We start from the raw sequence: 23124 nt of genomic DNA, 5'->3' as shown, positions 1-23124 counted from the left end.
GCTGGGATTACAGGCTTGAGCCACCGCGCCCCGCACACTGTGATACTTTTCAAGTCTTATACCTTAAATCTATCCTACACACTTCTGTCAGATTATTTTTTTTCAGAATCCTATATTTGAATAATCATTTCCTTCCTCAAAAGTCTTTAATAATTCCCTGGTATTCAAGGCCCTCTATTTTTAGACCAACCTAACATCTCAGCCTTATCTCCTCAAGTTTCCCAATATGAACCTTCCATTCAGGTCAAATTGTCCTTCCCCACCTTTGCTCATGGCATTCTCTGTATATAGGATTCAGCTAGCTTCCCATGTCCCTTTCCATATCTGGACCAAATCAATCCTTCAAGTCCGAATTATTCTATTCGGTTTCCCTGACCACCTCAGTCCCTAGGATTAGATACCTCCTTTGAATTCTTAGAATACTGTCTGTTGGCCATAACCATTCAGTATCTGATATCCCTTGCTACTGTTTGTTAACCTTTTACATGCATAATTCTATCTTCTACCAAGGCTGATGAGCTATTTGAGATAAAGTCCCCTGCCTCAAGGAGAAAGTCTTCTGCCTTAAATACCAAAACAGTGGTTTGACCAGATTTGAAGGATATGTGCCTGAAAAGTAGAATGTCCTCATGAATAAGGACCAGTTCTGTCCCTGACTAGAGATGACACTGAACAAAACCCCTTCTTCCTCGCTTTCAGAATCACTGCCTGAAATATAGAAGACTGGACTAACTAAATGACCTTCCAGCTGTGGCAGTTTATAATTCTAGAAATATTACTTTAGTGCAAAAGCAATTGCGTTTTGTTTTAAAAAAAAAAAAAAAATGGCAAAACCGCAACTACTTTTGCACCAACCCAATAGCTACAAATAAGATCATATTTTTTAATACATTAAGAGATATTTATTGTTTAATTGCATCTTGTGGCGAGCTTTTCTGAAATATAAAAAAACTCCCTCTGCTTCCTATGTTTTGATTTTGATAAATGGATTTAGGAAAAAAAAAAAATCCAAAACAAAACCCTTACTTCTTTCTTCACAGAATTCCAGAGCTAGTCAGCTGTTTCCTGACCACTGCAAGAAACAAGCTGTGCTCACAAGGCTCCATCACAGATATTCTTTATGGAGAAAAAAAAAGAACCTGAGTGGGGTCAGCAAACTACAGCCTGCCAGTTAGATGACCCTGTTGCCTGTTTTAAAGAAAAAAAAAAAAATCTTGTAAAGAAAGGGCCCCCCTCTGTCACCCAGGCTGGAGTGCAGTGGCATGAAAAAAGTTCACTGTAGCCTTAAATCCCTGAGTGCAAGGGATCCTCCCGTCTCTGCCCCCAAGTAGCTGGGACTACAGGCAAGCGTCACCATGCCCAGGTAATTTTTTAAAAACTTTTTGTAGAAATGGGGATCACAGGATGTTGCCCAGGCTGGTCTCAAACTCCTGGCCTCAAGTAATCCTCTTGTCTCGGTCTCCCAAAGTGGACATTAGAGGTGTGAGCCACCACACTCAACCTTACTTGCTTTTAAAACTTTTTAAATTGGGAATTTTTTTTTTTTTTTTTTTTTTAAGACAGAGTTTCGCTCTTGTTGCCCAAGCTGGAGTGCAATGGCGCAATCTTGGCTCACTGCAACCTCCGTCTCCCGGGTTCAAGTGATTCTCCAGCCTCAGCCTCCCAAGTAGCTGGGACTACAGGTGTGCGCCACCATGCCTGGGTAATTTTTTGTCTTTTTAGTAGAAATGGGTTTCACTATGTTAGCCAGGCTGGTCTCATACTCCTTACCTCAGGTGATCCACCCACCTCAGTCTCCCAAAGTGTTGGGATTATAGGTGTGAGCCACCGTGCCCAGCCGGAGTTTTTAAAATACAGAAAAGTATAAAGAAAAAAATAATAATCATCAATACTTCCACATTCCAGAATTGCTACTATCTCAGCTAAATTTGTTTTTAAAAAAGAAACATCACATTTATTTTATGAAAAAGGATGTACTTATCTTACAGAATTCAAGGACTTTAGAGAATTACTAAGAGTTTAAAAAATTCTCCCTCCCTCCTTCCCTCCCTCCCTCCCTCCCTTCCATTTATTTTTTTGAGACGGAGTCTCGCTCTGTCACCCAGGCTGGAGTGCAGTGGTGCGATCTCAGCTCACTGCCAGCTCCGCCTCTCAGCTTCATGCCATTCTCCTGCCTCAGCCTCCCGAGTGGCTGGGACTACAGGCGCCCGCCACCACGTCCGGCTAATTTTTTGTATTTTAGTAGAGACGAGGTTTCACCGTGTTAGCCAGGATGGTCTCAATCTCCTGACCTCGTGATCCGCCCGCCTTGGCCTCCCAAAGTGCTGGGATTACAGGCGTGAGTTAATGTGCCTGGCCCATTATTTATTTTTAAATTATATATATATTTTTTGGCCAGGTGCGGTGCCTCACACCTGTAATCCCAGCAGTTTGGGAGGCCGAGGCAGGTGGATCATTTGAGGACAGGAGTTCAAGGCTAGCCTGACCAACATGGTGAAATCCTGTCTCTAATAAAAATGCAAAAATTCCATCCTGGCTAACACGGTGAAACCCCGTCTCTACTAAAAATACAAAAAAACTAGCCAGGCGAGGTGGCGGCGCCTGTAGTCCCAGCTACTCGGGAGGCTGAGGCAGGAGAATGGCGTGAACCCGGGAGGCAGAGCTTGTAGTGAGCTGAGATCCGGCCACTGCACTCCAGCCTGGGTGACAGAGCGAGACTCCGTCTCAAAAAAAAAAAAAAAAAAAAAAAAAAGCAAAAATTAGCTGGGTGGTAGTGGCACATGCCTGTAATCCCAGCTACTCGGGAGGCTGAGGCAGGAGAATCGCTTGAGCCTGGGAGGCGGAGATTGTGGTGGGCAGAGATTGCACCACTGCACTCCAGTCTGGGCGACAGAGCAAGACCCTGAGACATGGTCTTACTCTGTCGCCCAGGCTGGAATGCCAATAGTATGATCACAACGCACTGCAGCCTCGACCTCCCAGGTACTTTCTCTCAAGAATGATGAAAATTCACTGCAGCCTTGACCTCTCAGGCTCAAGCAATCCTCCTGCCTCAGCCACCTCAGCAGCTGGGATTAGAGGCATGTGCCACCATGCCCAGTGAATTAAAAAAAAAATTATTCCTAGAGATGAGGTCCTGCTATGTTGCCCAGGCTGGTCTTGAAATCCTGGGCAAAAGTGATTCTCCAGCCTAGGTCTCCCAAAATGCTGGGATTACAGGAGTAAGCCATTGTGCCTGGCTTTAATTCTTATTACCCAGGAATAATAATCATTATAGACACTTCTTTATGTACATATACAAATAGATAGATGTACTATTATAAAAAACAAAATGCTATTTTAAAATTTTATTTTATTTTTATTTTTTATTTATTTATTTATTTTTTGAGATGGAGTCTTGCTCTGTATCCCGGGCTGGAGGATCTCAGCTCACTGCAGGCTCCGCCTCCCGAGTTTACACCATTCTCCTGCCTCAGCCTCCCGAGTAGCTGGGACTACAGGCGCCTGCCACCTTGCCCGGCTAGTTTTTTTGTATTTTTTAGTAGAGACGGGGTTTCACCGGGTTAGCCAGGATGGTCTCGATCTCCTGACCTCGTGATCCGCCCGTCTCGGCCTCCCAAAGTGCTGGGATTACAGGCTTGAGCCACCGCGCCCGGCCAATTTTTTGTATTTTTAGTAGAGACGGGGTTTCACTGTGTTAGCCAGGATGATCTCGATCTCCTGACCTCATGATTCACCCGCCTTGGCCTCCCAAAGTGCTAGGATTACAGGTGTGAGCCACTGCGCCCGGCAATGGCAGTTATATTTTTATGCTGTCCAGGTTCAAGATATTTAAATTACATTCTGCAACCATAATTTCTACAGTTGTTGTGTGTCAGTTCTACATATAAATGGGCTAAATGTTAATGACCATGGTTTCTCTATTACCATATTCTTTGACTCCATTCTTGGCATTTTATTTTATTTTAATTTTGAGACAGGGTCTCTCTCTGTCACCCAGGCTAGAGTGCAGTGGCGTGATCTTGGGTTACTGCAGCCTCTGCCTCCTGTGCTCAAGCAATCCTCCCACCCTGGCCTCCGGAGTAGCTGGGACTACAGGGATATGCCACTGCGCTTGGCAATTCTTGTTTGTTTGTTTCACAGAGATGAGATCTCACCATATTGCCCAGGCTTATCTTGAACTCCAGGGCTCAAGTGATCCGCCTACCTTGGCTTCCAAAAGTGCTAGAATTACAGGCTGGTTGAAGTTTTATTTTCAAGAAGGGCTCAGGCCTGGCATGGTGGCTCCCTCCTGTAATCCCAACACTTTGGGAGGCCAAGGATTTGAGACCAGCCTGGGCAATATGAGACTCAGGAGGCTGAGGTAGGAGGATTGATTGAGCCCAGGAGGCAGAGGCTGCAGTGAGCCGAGATCACGCCACTGTACTCCAGCCTCGAAGAAGAGCAAGATTCTGTCTAAAAAAAAAAAAAAGAGCTCAGGGTTCATATGTCATAAGTCTTTTCATGCCTGAGAATGTCTTCCTACTGCTTTCACATTTGAATAAAATCTTCATTGTTTATAATATTCTTTTTTTTCTGGTTATCTATCAATCGGCATACTCAGTTTATAATAATCTTGAGTTCCACTTTCTTTCCCTGAAAAGTCTGTGGACAGGATATTGTTCCTCTTGTATTAAATGTTGGGAATAACTCAGAGGTAAGCCTAATTTTTTCCTCCATGTATATGATTTGCTTTTTGCCTCTGGATACTTGAAGAATTCTTTCTTTATCCCCAAAGCTTAATAAGTACATAAGGGTATATCTGGCCAAATTATCTTAGAACACACTATACTCTTAAAATCTGCAGATTTGCCAGGCATGATGGCTCACGCCTGTAATCCCAGCACTTTGGGAGGCTGAGGTGGGCTGATCACTTGAGGTCAGCAGTTCGAGACTAGCCTGACCAACATGGTGAAACCCCATCTCTACCAAAAATACAAAATTAGCCAGGCATAGTGGCACATGGCTGTAATCCCAGCTACTTGGGTGGCTGAGGTAGGAGAATTGCTTGAACCCGGGAGGCAGAGGTTGTGGTGAGCCGAGATCGCGCCATTATACTCCAGCCTGGGTAACAACAGCAAAAACTCCATCTCAAAAACAAACAAACAAACAAAAAAACTTCAGATTTTACTTGATTCAGAAATTTTTAATGTATTACACCTTGTTCTTATTTTAAAAAATTAAAATTGAAGTTATATATGCACATAAAAAGGCAAGTAGTTTCTCAAGCTTTTAATGAAAAAACTGACCATCTATTCCCTTTCCTGCCCATTTTCTGTTCCCCAGATATGCCCATTTTTAACTCTTTTAGCAGATCCACTTAGTATTTATTTTTCCACCAATAACACTTTTTTTTCTTTCTTTTTTTTTTTGAGATGGAGTCTTGCTCTGTCCCCCAGGTCCAGGTTGGAGTGCAGTGCAGTGGCATAATCTTGGCTCCACCGTAACCTCCGCCTCCCAAGTTCATGTGATTCTCCTGCCTTAGCCTCCCAAGTAACTGGGATTACAGGTATCTGCCACCACGCTCAAATAATTTTTCTAATTTGAGTAGAGAGGATTTCACCATGTTGACCAGGTTGGTCTCGAACTCCTGACCTCAAGTGATCTGGCCGTCTTGGCCTCCCAAAGTTCTGGGATTATAGGAGTGAGTCTCTGTGCCCAGCAACAGCATAATTGCTTTTTTTTTTTTTTTTTTTTTTTTTTAGATAGAGTTTCACTCTTGCTGCCCAAGCAGGAGTGCAATGGCACCAGCTTGGCTCACTGTCACCTCTGCCTCCCAGGTTCAAGCAATTCTCCTGCCTCAGCCTCCCGAGTAGCTGAGACTATAGGCATGCGCCACCACACCCGGCCAATTTTTTGTATTTTTAGTAGAAACAGGGTTTCACCAAGTTAGCCATGCTGGTCTCAAACTCCTGACCTCAGGTGATCCGCCTGCCTCTGCCTCCCAAAGTGCTGCCAATAGCATTCTTATACTGGTATTTCTCGGGTTTTCCATTTCAGGAATAATCTGATTTTCCATTGTGGAAAACAGGACTTATTTTCATCATCAGCCCTGCTTCCATCATATACACCCATACTTCCTTATGCCTTTACCTTCCCAATAATTGTTATATTATTTTGGTCAGCTCAATAATCAATGCTTAAGTTATTATGACTTCAGCTCCATGTATTAGCTATTAACTATAGAAGAGGACGATTTCACTCTTCCCTCATGTGTCCAACATACCAACCTCCTCTCATCATTCCAAAGTAATTAAATCACAATTTGGGTTAGACTGTATCAGTGATTGCATTAGCATGCATATTTAAATATTAGTTACAGGCCGGGCTTGGTGGCTCAGGCCTGTAATCCTAGCACTTTGGGAGGCTGAGGTGGGTGGATCACTTGAGGTCAGGAGTTCAAAACTAGCCTGGCCAACATGGTGAAACTCCATCTCTGTTAAAAATACAAAAAAAATTAGCTGGGCGTGGTGGTGCATCCTGTAATCCCAACTACTCTGGAGGCTGAGGCAGGAGAATCACTTGAACCAGGAGGCAGAGGTTACAGTGAGCTGAGATCAGCCACTGCACTCCAGCCTGGGCAACAGAGTGAGACTCCGTCTCAAAAAAAAAGAAAAAAAAACTAGTTACAGCTGAACCATGCAGTTGCTAAGAATTTTTTCACCTGCACATTTTTGTGGTTTGCCTTGGTGTGAATAATTGCCTTATTTCTTAATTTTCTAGGTGCTTACCAATACAGCTCCAAACTAACTACTAAGTGCTCCAAATCATCTCAAAATGTTGAAACACATCACAATGTATCATTTTCATCAGAAGAAATATGATCATCTTGAATAAATCATTCCCAAGTTTTCTGACCTAGTCCAGTCTGGTCTGGTTGCCATTTATACTGGGTGTACATGTGTTAGCCTGGAATCTCCCTTCATCATCATCGTGGGGATTCATTTTATCTTAATTGAATGTCCTTTTTTTTTTGAGATGGAGGCTCACTCTGTCACCAGGCTGGAGGGCAGTGGTGCAATCTTGGCTCACTGCAATCTCTGCCTCCCAGGTTCAAGTGATTCTCCTGCCTCAGCCTCCTGAGTAGCTGGGATTACAGGCATGCACCACCATGCCCGGCAAATTTTTTTGTGTGTGTATTTTTAGTAGGGATGGGGTTTCTTTCTCCATGTTGGCCAGGATGGTCTGGATCTCCTGACCTCGTGATCCGCCCACCTTGGCCTCCCAAAGTGCTGGGATTACAGGCATGAACCACACCACACCTGGCCTGAATGTCCTTTTTCCTTCCTTTCCTTCCCTTCCTTCCCTTCCCTTTCCTCCCTCCCTCCCTCCCTCCCTCCTTCCTTCCTTCCTTCCTTCCTTCCTTCCTTCCTTCACAGCCGGCCTGAATGTCCTTTTTCCTTCCTTCTTTTCCTTCCTTCCTTCCTTCTTTTCCTTCCTTCCTTCCTCCCTCCCTCCCTCCTTTCCTTCCTCCCTTCCTTCCTTCACACCCGGCCTGAATGTCCTTTTTCCTTCCTTTTTTTCCTTCCTTCCTTCCTTCCCTTCCTTCCCTCCCTCCCTCCCTCCCTCCCTTCCTTCCTTCCTTCCTCCCTCTCTCCCTCCGTCCCTTTCTTTCTTCTCTCTCTCTCTTTCTTTTTTTGAGCAGAGTCTCCCTCTGTCGCTCAGGCTGGAGTGCAATGATGCGATCTAGGCTCACTGCAACTTCTGCCTCCCAGGTTCAAGCGTGAATGCCCTTTTTCTTATATCCTGTGTCTTCCTCTTGCTTAGTTTATGCTAAGGTTTTGGTGTTATATAAACTCTAGCAGCTTTCCTTTCTTGATTTAATTTTTAATTTTTGTGGGTACATGCTAGGTACATATACTGATGGGTTACATGAGGTATTTTGATATAGGCATACAATATGTAATAATCACATCAGGGTAAACGGAGGTATCCATTACCGCAAGCACTTATCCCTTGAGTGACAAACAATCCAATTATACTCTCTTAGTTATTTTAAAATGTACAAATAAATTATTTTTGACTATAGTCACCCTGTTGCACTAGCAAATATTAGGTTTTATTCATTCTTTCTAACTAATTTTTTGTACCCATTAACCATTCCCCCCTCCCCCCACGCCCCACACTCTCTACCCTTTCCAGCCTCTGGTAACCAACCTTCTACTCTCTATCTCCATGAGTTACATTGATTTTAGCTCACACAAGCAAGTAAGTGAAAACATGCAGTTTGTCTTTGTGTGCCTGGCTTATTTCACTTAACATAATGACCTCCAGTTCCATCCATGTTGTAGCAAATGACAGGATCTCATTCTTTTTTATGTCTGAATAGTACTCAATCATGTATTTGTACCACATTTTCTTTATCCATTCATCTGCTGATGGACACTTAGGTTGCTTCCAAATCTTGGCTATTGTGAATAGTGCTGCAATAAACATGGGAATGCAAATATCTCTTCAATATACTGATTTCCCTTTTTTTTTTTATTTTTGACTATAGTCACCCTGTTGCACTAGCAAATATTAGGTTTTATTCATTCTTTCTAACTAATTTTTTGTACCCATTAACCATTCCCCCCTCCCCCCACGCCCCCACACTCTCTACCCTTTCCAGCCTCTGGTAACCAACCTTCTACTCTCTATCTCCATGAGTTACATTGATTTTTAGCTCACACAAGCAAGTAAGTGAAAACATGCAGTTTGTCTTTGTGTGCCTGGCTTATTTCACTTAACATAATGACCTCCAGTTCCATCCATGTTGTAGCAAATGACAGGATCTCATTCTTTTTTATGTCTGAATAGTACTCAATCATGTATTTGTACCACATTTTCTTTATCCATTCATCTGCTGATGGACACTTAGGTTGCTTCCAAATCTTGGCTATTGTGAATAGTGCTGCAATAAACATGGGAATGCAAATATCTCTTCAATATACTGATTTCCTTTTTTTTTTTTTTTTTTTGAGACGGAGTCTCGCTCTGTCGCCCAGGCTGGAGTGCTGTGGCCGGATCTCAGCTCACTGCAAGCTCCGCCTCCCAGGTTTACGCCATTCTCCTGCCTCAGCCTCCCGTGTAGCTGGGACTACAGGCGCCCGCCACCTCGCCCAGGTAGTTTTTTGCATTTTTTTAGTAGAGATGGGGTTTCACCGTGTTAGCCAGGATGGTCTCGATCTCCTGACCTCGTGATCCGCCCGTCTCGGCCTCCCAAAGTGCTGGGATTACAGGCTTGAGCCACCGCGCCCGGCCTTGATTTCCTTTCTTGTGGGTATATACCTAGGAGTGGGATTGCTGGATAGTATCGTAGCTCCATTTTTCGTTTTTTGAGGAACCTTCAAACTGTTCTCCATAGTGACTGTACTAATTTACATTCCCATCAACAGCATATGAGAGTTCCCCTTTCTCCACAACCTTGCCAGGATTTGCTACTGGCTCACTTTTGGATAAAAGGCATTTTAACTAAGGTGAGATGACATCTCATTGTTTTTATTTGCATTTCTCTGATGATCAGTGATGTCGAGCACCTTTTCATATATCTGTTTGGCATTTATTTGTATGACTTCTTTTGAGAAATGTCTATTCAGATCTTTTGCCCATTTAAAAGCCCAGATTAGGTTTTTTCCTATAGAGTTGTTTGAGTTCCTTCTATATTCTGGTTATTAATCCCTCGTCAGATGGGTAGTTTGCAAATATTTTCTCTCATTCTGTAGGTTGTCTCTTCACTTTATGGATTGTTTCCTTTGCTGTGCAAAAGCTTTTTAACTTGATATGATCCTATTTGTCCATTTTTGCTTTGGCTGCCTATGCTTGTGGGGTATTACTCTAGAAATCTTTGCTCAGACCAATGTCCTGGAGACTTTCCTCAATGATTTCTTGTAGTAGCTTCAAAGTTTGAGGTCTTAGATTTAGGTCTTTAACCATTTTGATTTGATTTTTGTATATGGAAAGAGACAGGGGTCTAGTTTCATTCTTTTGCATATGGATATCCAGTTTTCCTAGCACCATTTATTGAAGAGATTGTCCTTTCCCCAACGTATATTCTTGGCACCTTTGTCAAAAATGAGTTCACTAAAGGTGTATGGATTTATCTCTGGTTCTTTATTCTGTTCCACTGACCTATGTGTCTGTTTTTATGCCAGTACCATGCTGTTTTGGTTACCAAAGGTCTGTAGTATAATTTGAAGTCAGGTAATATGATTCCTGTAGTTTTGTTTTTTGCTTAGGATAGCTTTGCCTATTCTGGGTCTTCCGTAATTCCATATAATTTTATTTTTTATTTTTTTTTTGAGATGGAGTCTTACTCTGTTGCCCAGGCTGGAGTGCAATGCTGCAATCTCAGCTCACTGCAACCTCCGTCTCATGCGATTCTCCCACCTCAGTCTCCCAAGTAGCTGGGATCACAGGCACCCACCACCACGCTCAGCTAATTTTTTATTTTTAGTAGAGACGGGGTTTCACCACATTGGCCAAGCTGGTCTCGAACTCCTGACCTCAAATGATTCACCCGCTTTGGCATCCCAAAGTGCTGGGATTACAGGCGTAAGCCACCATGCCCAGCCAATTTCAGATAAATTTTAGGATTGCTTTTTCTATTTTTGTGAAGAATGTTATTGGTATTTTGATAGGGATTGCATAAAATCTGTACATTGCAGCCAGGCGTGGTGGCTCATGCCTGTAATCTCAGCACTTTGGGAGGCTGAGGCGGGTGGGTCACCTGAGGTGAAGAGTTCGAGACCAGCCTGGGCAACATGGTGAAACCCCATCTCCACTAAAAATACAAAAATTAGCTAGGCGTGGTGGTGGGCGCCTGTAATCCCAGTGACTTAGGCAGCTGAGGCAGGAGAATCGTTTGAGTCTGGGAGGTGGAAGGTGCACTGAGCTGAGAGCATGCCACTGCACGCTAACCTGGGATATAGAGCGAGATACCGTCTCAAGAAAAAAAAAAAATCTGTAGATTGCTTTGAGGAGTAATTGTAACAACTATATTGTAATTATACTGATTTTTTTCAATCCATGAACATGGAATATCTTTCCATTTTTTGTGTCCTCTTCAAATTATTGCATCAATATTTTATAATGTTCATTGTAGAGACCTTTTGCTTCTTTGGTTAAGTTAATCCCCAGGTATTTTATTTTATTTGTAGCTATTATAATAGAATTACTTTCTTGATTTCTTTTTCAGATTCTTTTTTTTTTTTTGAGACTGAGTCTTGCTCTGTTGCCCAGGCTGGAGTGTAGCAGTACCATCTCGGCTCACTGCAAGCTCCGCCTCCCAGCTTCAAGCACTACTCATGCGTCAGCCTCCCAAGTAGCTGGGACTACAGGCACATGCCACCGTGCCCGGCTAATTCTTTTTCAGATTCTTTGCTGTTAGCACATAGAAATACTACTGATTTTCATATGTTGATTCTGTATCCTAGAACTTTACTGTATTTATCAGTTCTAATAGTTTTTCATGGAGTCTTCAGGTTTTTCCAAATATAAAATTATATCATCTGCAAACACAGATAATTTGACTTCTTCCTTTCCAATTTAGATGCCCTTTATTTCCTTCTCTTGTTTGACTGCTCTACCTAGGATTTCCAGTACTATGTTGGGTAACAGCAGTAAAAGTGTTCATCCTTGTCTAGTAGCTTTCTGAAAACAGATGCATGGAAAGCAAATGTCTAAAAAGTTCTCATTCTACTCTCATATTTGATTGATAGTTTGATTAGATAGAAATAAGAATGTTAAAGGCATTGTTTATAGTTGCCAGTGTTGCTGTTAGGAAGTTCAAAGCTATTTTAATTCCTTTGTATATGATATCCTCTCTCCTCTCCGGGAGCTTGTAAGATCTTTTTGTTAGCAGTTATAAAATTTCACAATGATAAACTTGGTATGTTTCTTTTCTCCATTTTACTGGGAACTCAGTTTCCTTTCAGTCTAGAAATCCAGCTCCTTTTATCCTAAGAAAAGTTTAAAAATAATTTCACTGATGTTTTCTTCCTCCTTCATTTCTTTCTTTCTAGAAATCCATGTTCTAATTCAGAGGCATTAATTCATTAATTACATTTAATCATCTTTGTATTTCATTTCTATGAGATTCTAATTTATTTCTTTTCTTTCTTTCCCTCCCTCCCTTCCTCTCTCCCTCCTTCTCTTTCTCCCTCTCTTTCTTTCTTTCATTTTTTGAGACAGGGTCTCGCTCTGTCACCCAGCCTGGAGTACAGTAGTACAACCATGGCTCAATGCAGCCTCAACCTCTTAGACCCAAGCGATCCTCCAACCTCAGAGATTCTAATTTCTTAAACGATTTTCTTTTTTACCTAGATCACTCATATCTGAAACCATTCCTCTTTGCCAATAATTTGATTTTCAGTGGTGTCTATTCCATTCTTTTGCTATTTTAAAATGTATTAACCCTGTAATTATTTAAACCTGGTTTTTTTTTTTTTTTTTGAGACCAAGTCTCACTCTGTCGCCCAGGCTGGAGTGCAATGGCGCGATCTTGGCTCACTGCAACCTCTGCCTCCCCGGTTCAAGTGATTCTCCTGACTCAGCCTCCCAAGTACCTGAGACTACAGGCAAATGCCACCACGCCCGGCTGATTTTTGTATTTTTAGTAGAGACGGGGTTTCACTGTGTTAGCCAGGATGGTCTCCATCTCCTGACCTTGTGATCCACCTGCCTCTGCCTCCCGAAGTGCTGGGATTATAGGGATGAGCCACTGCACCTGGCCAATCCTCTTTTTTTTTAGTTCTGTAATATCCTCTTTTTTATCATCTCATTACTGAACTTTTATTTATTAAATTCACGTTTTAATAAGTAGTTTTATGGTTATGCAGTTGCATAGTTTTAAGAAAATTTCTTTTATTTCGTGTTATATTCTTTTCAGGGTAGCTTCTTTGTCTTTTACAGGACATTTTTCTTGCTTTCATTTTGTTTTCTGTAGTATATTTGTACAGCTGACATTCTGATTCTTTTGATCTTATTCATGCTTGAGTCATGGCTCTGCCTGGATGTTTTATTTGTTTTGATATAAAACAAATGAATTGTCTCTTTTCCTTCTGTATCTGAGATCAGTTACCATGTAAGTACTGGTGTGGAGAAACTGGGGATCTTAATCCCACTTGGTGGGATTGTAAAACAGTGAAAATGCCATGGAAACAGTATGTAGCATCCTCAAAAAATTAAACATCATAGTTCTCTATCATATGATCCAGTAATCTCACTTCTAAATATATATCCAAAAGAACTGAAAGCAAGGTCTTAAAGAGATGTCTCTATACCCACGTTCACTGCAGCACTATTCACAACAGCCAAGAGGTGGCAGCAACTCAAATGTCTGTAAGAAGATAAATAGATGACAAAATGTGGTACATACATACAATGGAATATTATTCAGCCTTAAAAAAAAAGGAAATCCAGTTATATGCTACAACATGGACAACATGGACATTAGGCTAAGTAAAATAAGCAAATAAGTAAAATAAAAAGACAGTCACAAAAAGACAAATATTGTATGATTTCACTTACATAAGATATTTAAAGTAGAATCATAGGTAGCAAGGACTTGTGGGGAGAAAAAAATGGGGAGTTGTTGTTTGATGGGTATAGAATTTCAGATTTGCAAGATGAAAGTTCTTGAGATCTGTTTCACCACAATTTGAACACATTTAACACTACTGAACTGTTCACTTAAAAACAGCCAGTTAGGGCTGGGCGTGGTGGCTCATGCCTGTAATCCCAGCACTTTGGGAGACTGAGGCGGGTGGACTATGGGTCAGGAGTTCAAGACCAGCCCGGCTAATATGATGAAACCCCATATCTACTAAAAATACAAAAACTAGCTGGGTATGGTGGTGGGTGCCTGTAGTCCCAGCTGCTTGGGAGGCTGAGGCAGGAGAATCGCTTGAACCTGGGAGGCAGAGGTTGCAGGGAGCCCAGATTGCGCCACTGCATTCCAGCCTGGGCAACAGAGCAAGACTCCATCTCAAAAAAAAGTCCACTTAGAATGGGCCGGGCATGGTGGCTCACACCTGTAATCCCAGCACTTTGGGAGGCCAAGGTGGGTGGATCACTTGAGGTCAGGAGTTCGAGAGCAGCCTGGCCAAAATGGCGAAACTCCATCTCTACTAAAAATACAAAAATTAGCTGGGCATGGTGGTGCATACCTGTAATCCCAGCTACTCAGGAGGCCGAGGCAGGAGAATCACTTGAACCCAGGAGGCAGAGGTCGCAGTGAGCCAAGATTATACCACTGCACTCCAGCCTGGGTGACAGAGTGAGACTCCATCTCAAACAATGAAAAACAAAAACAAAAAACGAACCAAAACAAAACAAACCAACAAAACAAAACAAAAACAAAAAAACAAAGGTTAGAATGGTACATTTTATGTTGTGTTTTTTTCACCGCTTTTTTTTAAAGGGGTTTTATAACACTGTCAGGAAGACAGTCTTGTTCTTCTCACAGCTGCTTCGCCTGACTCTTATGCGGGATTTGGCTCTACCTTGGCAAGAAAAGACAGGGAAACAGGCTTATGCAGTGAAGAAAAGCCTTCATCCTGTCTCATGGGAAAAATATTCACATACTTTTGTCAATTTCACACAGTATAATCTAGTTTTCATTCCCTCTTTCCCACCCACTGGGTGGTTTTATTTTGTTTTAAGACAAGGATAATTGCCAGAAGAAAACACCCTAGGGCTTACTTCTGTAGGATGGATCCCTTAATGACCAGCTCTTCATCCAAGTCTGCTTCATTAGCCATGAAGAGCAGCCTCTTTCCTGTGTTGTCCACTCCAATGAAGTCACGCTGCTCCACTGAATCATACAAAAGAAAAAAAAAAAATCAAATAAAGCCATTTGCCCTGCCTGCATGAATAAGTCAGGGAACAGAGTATCTGCTCAGTGCTCTTGGAACCAACACAGGATTGAAGGGTGGGTGCAGTGGCTCACGCCTGTAATCCCAATACTTTGGGAGGCCGAGGTGGGTGGATCACTTGGGGTCAGGAGTTTGAGACCAGCCTGGCCAACATGGCGAAACACCGTCTCTACTAAAAATACAAAAATTAGCCGAGTGTGGTAGTATGCCCTGTAGTCCCAGCTGCTTGGGAGGCTGAGGCAGGAGAATTACTTGAACCTGGGAGGTGGAGGTTGCAGTGAGCTGAGATCGTGCCACTGTAGTACACTCCAGCGTGGGTGACAGAGTGAGATTCCATCTCAAAAAAAACAAAAACAAAACAAAACAAAAAACCACAGGATTGAGATGAGAGAGGAGCCATAATAAGTGTGTTAGGCCATTCTGCGTTACTATAAAGAATCTGCGACTAGGTAATTTACAAAGAAATATTTATAATTTATAATTGTCTCATGGTTCTGCAGGGTATACAGGAAGCATACAGGAGGTTTGTGGGGAAGCCTCAGGGAACTTTTTACTCATGGCAGAAGGTAAAGTGAGAGCAGGCTAGTCACATGGCAAGAGAGGGGAATAAGAGAGAGCTGGGGGCAAGATGCCACATACCTTTAAATGAGAACTCACTCACTATCACAAGAACAGCACCAAGCCATGAGGGATCTGTACCCATGACCCAAACACCTCCCCCGAGGCCCTACCTCCAACACTGGAGATTACATTTCAATATGAGATTTGGGGGAACATGCAAACTATACCAATGAGTGTCCTATAGCACATGCCATGGTATTTAAAACATGGGTGATCAAATTTGTTTTGTACTGCTCTAAAGGATATTATCAAGTTAACTGGTGAAGTTTAAATAAAGTCTGTATATTGAATTATGGTGCCAATGTAATTTCCTGTTTTTAGAGACTATCATTTTTGGAGGAGATGGAGGAAATACATATCGACATATTTAAAGGCAAAGGAAAATCATATCTGCAACTTATTCTCAGATAGCTCAGAAAACAATTATATATATTATATTATGTATGCCTTATATATATATTGAATATATATTACAAAGAAAGAGAGATGCTGGGCAGTGGTTCATGGCTGTAATTCCAGCACTTTGGGAGGCTGAGGCAGAAGCATCATTTGAGCCCAGGAATTCGAGACCAGCCTGGGCAACACTGCAAAATCTCATCTCTACAAATAATAAAAAAATTAGCTGGGCATGGTGGCACGCACCTATAGTGAGGAAGCTGAGACAGGGGGATCCCTTCAGCCTGGGAGCCTAAGGCTGCAGTGAGCCATGACTGCTGTAGCGCACTCCAGCTTGGATGAGAGACCAAGACCTTCTCTCAAAAATAAATAAATAGGCCGGGCAGGGTGGCTCACGCCTGTAATCCCAGCACTTTGGGAGGCCGAGGCAGGTGGATCACCTGAGGTCAGGAGTTCCAGACCAGCCTGGCCAACATGGTGAAACCCGTCTCTACTGAAAATAAAAAAATCAGCTGCTGAGTGGGGTGGCGGGCGCCTGTAATCCCAGCTACTTGGGAGACTGAGGCAGGAGACTCACTTGAACCCAGGAGGCAGAGGCTGCACTGAGCTGAGATCACGCCACTGCACTCCAGCCTGGGCGACAGAGTGAGACTCCATCTCAGTAAATAACTAAATAAATAAGTAACGTTACTTTATTTATTTAAGGGCCACTTCATTTTTTTTTTTTTTTTTTGAGACGGAGTCTCGCCCTCTGTCGCCCGGCGCCTGGAGTGCAGTGGCCGCCGCTTCTCAGCTCACTGCAAGCTCGCCTCCCGGGTTTATGGCCATTCTCCTGCCTCAGCCTCCGAGTAGCTGCGGACTACAGGCGGCCCGCCCCACTCGCCCGGCCTAGCTTTTTGTATTTTTTTTTAGTAGAGACGGGGTTTCACCGTGTTAGCCAGGATGCCGTCTCGCATCCTCCTGATGCCTCGTGATCCGCCGGCTCCTCGCCTCCCAAAGCTGCTGGGCATTACAGGCTTAGCCACGCGGCCCGGCGCCCATTTTTTTTTTTTTTAAAGAATTTTCTCTCTGCAAATAATAACCCAGGTCTTCTTACTGTGAAACATGGCGAACTAATATTATTTAAAGCTCATTCCACATTCAATCAAACATTAACTACAGGCATGTAGATTCTTATGTTAGTATAAGGCATTTAAAAAAGTGTATATTTTATTATGTGTGAATGATTCTTGGTAGACAGTGATCTACAGGCTGCTATATTATTGCTATTTTCTATGTCATACTTCTCTTCCCCAACTAGGATTATAAACTTTTCAAAGGCAGGCTTCTGATTCTTTTATATCTACCATAAACATCTAGTACAGTGTACAATACTTAATTAATATTGTACTAAACTGTTACAGTAATCTATAGCTTACAGAAACATTCACATAGTGACAAAATAGCAGAATGATTAAGACAGAGTTCTGGGCCGGGCGCGGTGGCTCAAGCCTGTAATTTCCAGCACTTTGGGTAGGCCCGAGACGGGGCGGATCACGAGTCAGGAGAATCGAGGACCATCCTGACTAACACGGTGAAACCCCGTCTCTACTAAAAAATACAAAAAACTAGCCGGGCGAGGTGCGTGCCCTGTAGTTCCCAGCTACTCGGGGAGGCTGAGGCAGGGAGAATGGCGTAAACCCGGGAGGCGGAGCTTGCGAGTGAGCTGAGATCCAGCACTGCACTCCAGGTCCGGGCGAACAGAGCGAGACTCCGCCTCAAAAAAAAAAAAAAAAAAAAAAAAAAAAAAAAAAAACAGAAGTTCTGGAGCCAGACCACCTGGGTATGAATCCCAGCTTAGCCAATTATCAGTTTATGTTACAGCAATTTACTTAACTTCTCTGTTCCTCAGTTTCATCTATAAAATGGGGATAATTATAGTGTTTGTCTCATGAGTTTATTATGCAGATTAAGTGAATTAATATTTGTAAAGCATTTATAATAGTGTTATTAACTAAAACATAAAATGTTAAGTTTAAAAATTAAACAAAATACACCCTCTAATTCTCACAACAACCAAATAAAGCAATGCCTCAATACCTCTTTATAAAGGGGAAACAGAAAGTTTAGCTCTAGGAAAAATGAGATCTGTAAAGATGAATTTGCTTCCTACTGACAGACAATGGCTGCTAAATAACAAAATATGTTTCACTGTTGGCTAAAGCTGCCTGTATACCTATAACCAAACATACTACAATTGTGCAATATGTTTAGCTCAGGTACTTGAAAGTATTTAAGGTCACCAATCAGATGGTGTCTGGTCATCTTATACACAGTGTTTGAATATAAATGAGGAAAAACAATTATAAAAAAATATGTTAGGGTTTTTTGTTCAATAACCAAATGAAATCCAAAAAAGGAAGAGCAAATGCTGCCAATTTGAAGCTAAATTTTGCAGAGAATTTCAAATGCCACATAGCAGCTTAGACATATATCAATTTATACATTACATGGAAACTTGAGAATGTAACAAAGTCTGTAAGGGTCTCATTATGAGTCAGCCATTTAAAAAAGAAACACGGAGATGTTATTTTTGGATATAATTTGGAATGCTTTCCCTACCCAAGTCCTAAGGCTCACAGAAACCTTGAATCACTGATGTCCTGGGAGCAATAATTTCCAGCCAGCTAATTTTTCAGCTATGTTGCACTTTAGTCCCTTTTCTCTCCCTCTCAGACCCACCACCTTGTATTGCTTCTTTGCAGCTATCATAGTAACTGGGACTTCAGAATGTGACACAAATTATAGAAACTTGGAAAGGTTTCTTTCTGTTCTGCTTTAGCAAAATATGAATTTCACTTTGGGAGCAGAGCAGGTAATTGTAGAATGTCTTCCTAAGAAGAAAGGCTACACAAACTTAAGAAAGCAGATAAAACTGAACTTCTATTTAAAAAAAAAAACAATCTGTCATATTCAAGTATTCACGGTTTTTCCCCTAGTTGACTTTTACTTCTCTGACTGATTCTTCTGTCTCATCTACAGGCATTTTGCTTATCCATTCATTCATTGATTCATTCATTCTACCAATAAATATCTTTGTACACCTACCCTATGGCAGGTGCTATGTCTAGAGCTGGGAATTCCAACTCATTTTATAAGGCCAGCATGATCCTGATGCCAAAACCAGGCAAGGATATTATGAGAAAGGAAAAGGCAAATTTACTCATTAGCAAGTCAAAATACTATGTCAAGTAGATTAGAAAGGCTCACAAACTTGTTGGAGCTCCTCTTATCCAAAGGTAAGGTTAGTTCCTTATCCTTTATATCTGGGCTTGCTCAGTAACTAGCTTTGAACTAACAGAGTGCAGCTGAAGTGACAGTGTGTGTTCTGAGTTTAGGCTTCAAGAGACTTTGTAGCTTCTGCTGTCATGCTTAGAACCTGCTGCTGCTACCTTGTAAACAAGCCTGGGCTAACCCCCTGGATGGTAAGAGACTAGTCAAAAAGAAAAATCCAGCTGTCAAGGCTGAGGCTCTCTACATATATTTTTCTTTTTTTTTGGAGGTGCGGTCTTGCTCTGTCACCCAGGTTGGAGTGCAGTGGCACGACCTTGGCTCACTGCAACCTCCGCCTCTTGGGTTCAAGCAATTCTCCTGCCTCAACCTCCCAAGTAGCTGGGACCACAGGCATGTGCTACCATGTCCAGCTAACTTTTGTATTTTTAGTAGAGATGGGGTTTTGCCATGTTGGCCAGGCTGGTCTCGAACTCCTGACTTCAGGTGATCCACCCACCTCCCAAAGTGCTGGGATTACAGGTGTGAGCCACTGGGCCCAGCCAAGGCTCTATACATATTAATGAGCCCAGTTACGGGAGACTAAGATAAGAATGATAGTTGCCTCTGGTATTCACATCCTTGTATATCCCTTTTTCTTGAATGTGGGCTGGCCTAGTGACTTGCTTCTAACCAACAGAACATGGCAAAGGTAATAAAATGTTACTTCTATAATTAGGTTACATAAGACTGTGACTTCTTTCTAGAAGAGTTTTTCCCTTTCTGGCTTTGATGAAGTAAGTTTCCATGCTGGAAAGGCCCAAGTGATAAAAAAAAGGAAGGTAGCTTCTGGCTAACAGCTTGGTGGAAACTGAGGCTCAGTCCAACAGTCCTGAGGGAAATGAAATTCTCCCAATAACCAAGTAAGCTTGGAACCAAATCTCTTCTCAGTTGAGCCTTCAGATGAGACTCCAGTCCTAGCTGATATTTTGACTGCAGCCTTCTGAAAGACTCTGGTGGATCCAGCTAAGCCATGCCTGGATTCTTGGCTCACAGTATTGTTTTAAACTGTTAAATGTGTGGCAACTTTTATAAGTAATTGTTAATACACGAGCTGATATCACTTGAACAGAGATGAGCCATCTTGGCTACACTTAGGCCAAACTACCAACCTACAGACTCATAAGCAAGTAAATGTTTGTTGTTTTAAGCCACTAGAGTTTAGGAACGTTTGTTATGTAGTAAAAATTAATACAATGTGTAAAAGGATAATAAGCCATGACCAAGTTGGGTTTATCCCAGGTATCATCATCACATCATCAGAGAAAAAACATATAACCACTTGATAGATGCAGAAAAAGCATCTGATAAAATTTATATACTTAGGCCAAGAAACTCCCAATAAATCAGAACTTAGAAAGGAACTTTCTCAATCTGATGACAGGTACCTATAAAAATGTATAGTAGGCTGGGCATGGTGGCTCATGCCTATAATCCCAGCACTTTGGGAGGCCAAGGCAGGTGGATCATTTGAGGCTAGAAGTTCGAAATCAGCCTGGCTAACATGGTAAAATCTCATCTCTACCAAAAACACAAATATTAGCTGGGCGTGGTGGCACATGCCTGTAATCCAGCTACTTGGGAGGCTGAGGCAGTAGAATCACTTGAACCCAGGAGGCGGAGGTTGCAGTGAGCCAAGACTGTGCCGCTGCACTCTAGCCTGGATGACAGAGAGAGACTGTCTCAAAACAAACACACACACTTATAGTAATAAACATCATTTTAACTGGAGGGACGTTGAAAATATTCCTTTTAAAATCAGGAATGAGAAAAGGGTGCCAACTAGCATCATTTGTACTCACAATTTTATTGGAGGTCCTGGCCAACACAGTAAGACAAGAAAAAGAAACTAGAAACTTAGACTATCGGGTGGGGGTGGGGGGTCTACAGCCATATCACCCTGAAGGCATCTGATCTCATCAGATCTATGCAGGGTCAGGCCTAGTTAGTACTTGCATGGAAGTCTGCTTGGGAATACCATGTGATAAAACAAACAAAGAAAAAACTATTGTGAGACCTTTGTCAAAGAATACAAAATTTCACTTAGATAGGAGGAATAAGTTCATGAAGAGACCTAACACAACCTGGTAACTAGTTAGTAACAATGTATTGTATTCTTGAAAATTCCTAAGAGAGTAGATTTTAAGTGTTTACACTTGAAGAACTTTGGAAACAAAAGATCCTACAAGCTCCCCTCCCATCCCAAGAAAAAGGGAGGAAAACAATGTTTCATGCAAATAATCAAGAATCAGAATGATGTTGGGCTTCTTAATAGAAAAGCTAGAAGAGAGTAAAACAAAACAAAACAAAAACCTTCAAAATTCTGAGGGGATATGATTTCCAAGAGAAGTTTATATCCATCCAAAATATCAGACAAATATGTGGGCAGAATAAAGACATTTTCAGGGATGCAAAAGCTCAAAAATTTACTTCTCACAATCTCTATCTCAGGAGGCTTCCAGAGGATATGTCCTACAGAAAATGTGGGTATAAAGTAAGAAAGAAGAAAACATGAGGTTCAAGATATGACAGTGAAGGGTGAACCTAAAATGACAGCTCTACAGCAGGGCAACTAACTCAGATTAGAAAAGCTTTAGGAGAGGTACCTTGAAGAATTTGAAATTGAGAGGACATCTAATGTGTTGCAATGTAAGGAGAGGAAATTCACACAACTGGAGCTTGGGTTGAATTAGTAATAAATACAAAGAAAACAAGCAAATGAAAAAGCAAGACAATCTTTAGGAAAACAAGAAGAGGAAAGAGAAAAGTAATCACATACTACAAGGCTCAACTGTGAATACTATTTATACAGTCATGATAATATAAACATAAAATATTCAGTTAATTAACAATACAATATGAATAATTATATTAGGAAATTGGGCCGAATACAACGCTGCATACACGTATCGGGGGCAGAGCATGTGGTAAAACAGAACCAAATCTTTACATTCTGTAGTAAGAAGTGAACAGATAATTCTTAAAGCTAAAAAAATTAAGATACAGCAAATAAAAGCAGGTTATTTGGAGATATGGAGTTAAATGCCAAAAAATTAGCTAAAAACGTTGAAAGTGGCATCTCTAAGTAGGGTGAGGATAGATAGGGTGAGGGGCTGCTACTTATTATATCTTAGATAATTAGACACTCTTTAAATTTGGGGCATATAAAACTTTGATAAAGACAAAAACTAAATTCAAAAAATAAATAGAAAACACAGGTTATGGAATCAGAAGGCATGAGTTTGAGTTCTGGCTCTTACCACTTACCACTGATGCTATCTTGAGCAACTGTCCACAAAATGCTGTTAGGCCATAAATGGGTTAAAAAACAAAACAAAAACTTGGTAAATTAGAAAATTATGGCCGGGTGTGGGGGCTCACGCCTGTAATCCCAGCACTTTGGGAGGCCGAGGCGGGTAGATCACCTGAGGTTGGGAGTTTGAGACCAGCCTGACCAACATGGAGAAACCCCGTCTCTACTAAAAATACAAAATTAGCCGGGCATGGTGGCACATGCCTGTAATCCCAGCTACTTGGGAGGCTGAGGCAAGAGAATCACTTGAACCCAGGAGGCAGAGGTTGTGGTGAGCCAAGATCATGCCATTGCACTCCTTCCTGGGCAATAAGAGTGAAACAGGCCGGGCATGGTGGCTCATGCCTGTAATCCCAGCATTTTGGGAGGCTGAGGCTGGTGGATCATGAGACCAGCCTGGCCAAGATGGTGACACCCTGTCTCTACTAAAAAATACAAAAAATTAGCTGGGTTTGGTGGCAGGCACCTGTAATCCCAGCTACTTGGGAGGCTAAGGCAGGAGACTCGCTTGAACTTGGAGGCAGAGGTTGCAGTGAGCCGAGATTGCGCCACTGCACTCCAGCCTGGGCAACAGAGTGAGACTCTGTCTCA

The 23124-nt window shown here is 42.0% G+C and overlaps 1 protein-coding gene across 2 annotated transcripts in view; it reads right to left on the bottom strand.

Moving 5' to 3' along the window:
* EIF2B3 (eukaryotic translation initiation factor 2B subunit gamma) overlaps positions 1–23124 on the bottom strand; it is a 155666-nt gene that overhangs the window by 70606 nt on the left and 61936 nt on the right. For both annotated transcript variants that reach the window (XM_017881820.1, XM_017881819.1), the window contains exon 5: positions 14722–14833. In XM_017881820.1, the coding sequence (XP_017737309.1) occupies positions 14722–14833 (112 nt within the window). The remainder of the gene's footprint in view (positions 1–14721; positions 14834–23124) is intronic.

Source organism: Rhinopithecus bieti, unplaced genomic scaffold (genome assembly GCF_001698545.2).
Source record: "Rhinopithecus bieti isolate Rb0 unplaced genomic scaffold, ASM169854v2 scaffold_12155, whole genome shotgun sequence".
NCBI classification, from domain to species: domain Eukaryota; kingdom Metazoa; phylum Chordata; class Mammalia; order Primates; family Cercopithecidae; genus Rhinopithecus; species Rhinopithecus bieti.
Note: the sequence above shows the minus strand (reverse complement) of the source record. Positions and strands in the feature narration are given on the sequence as shown.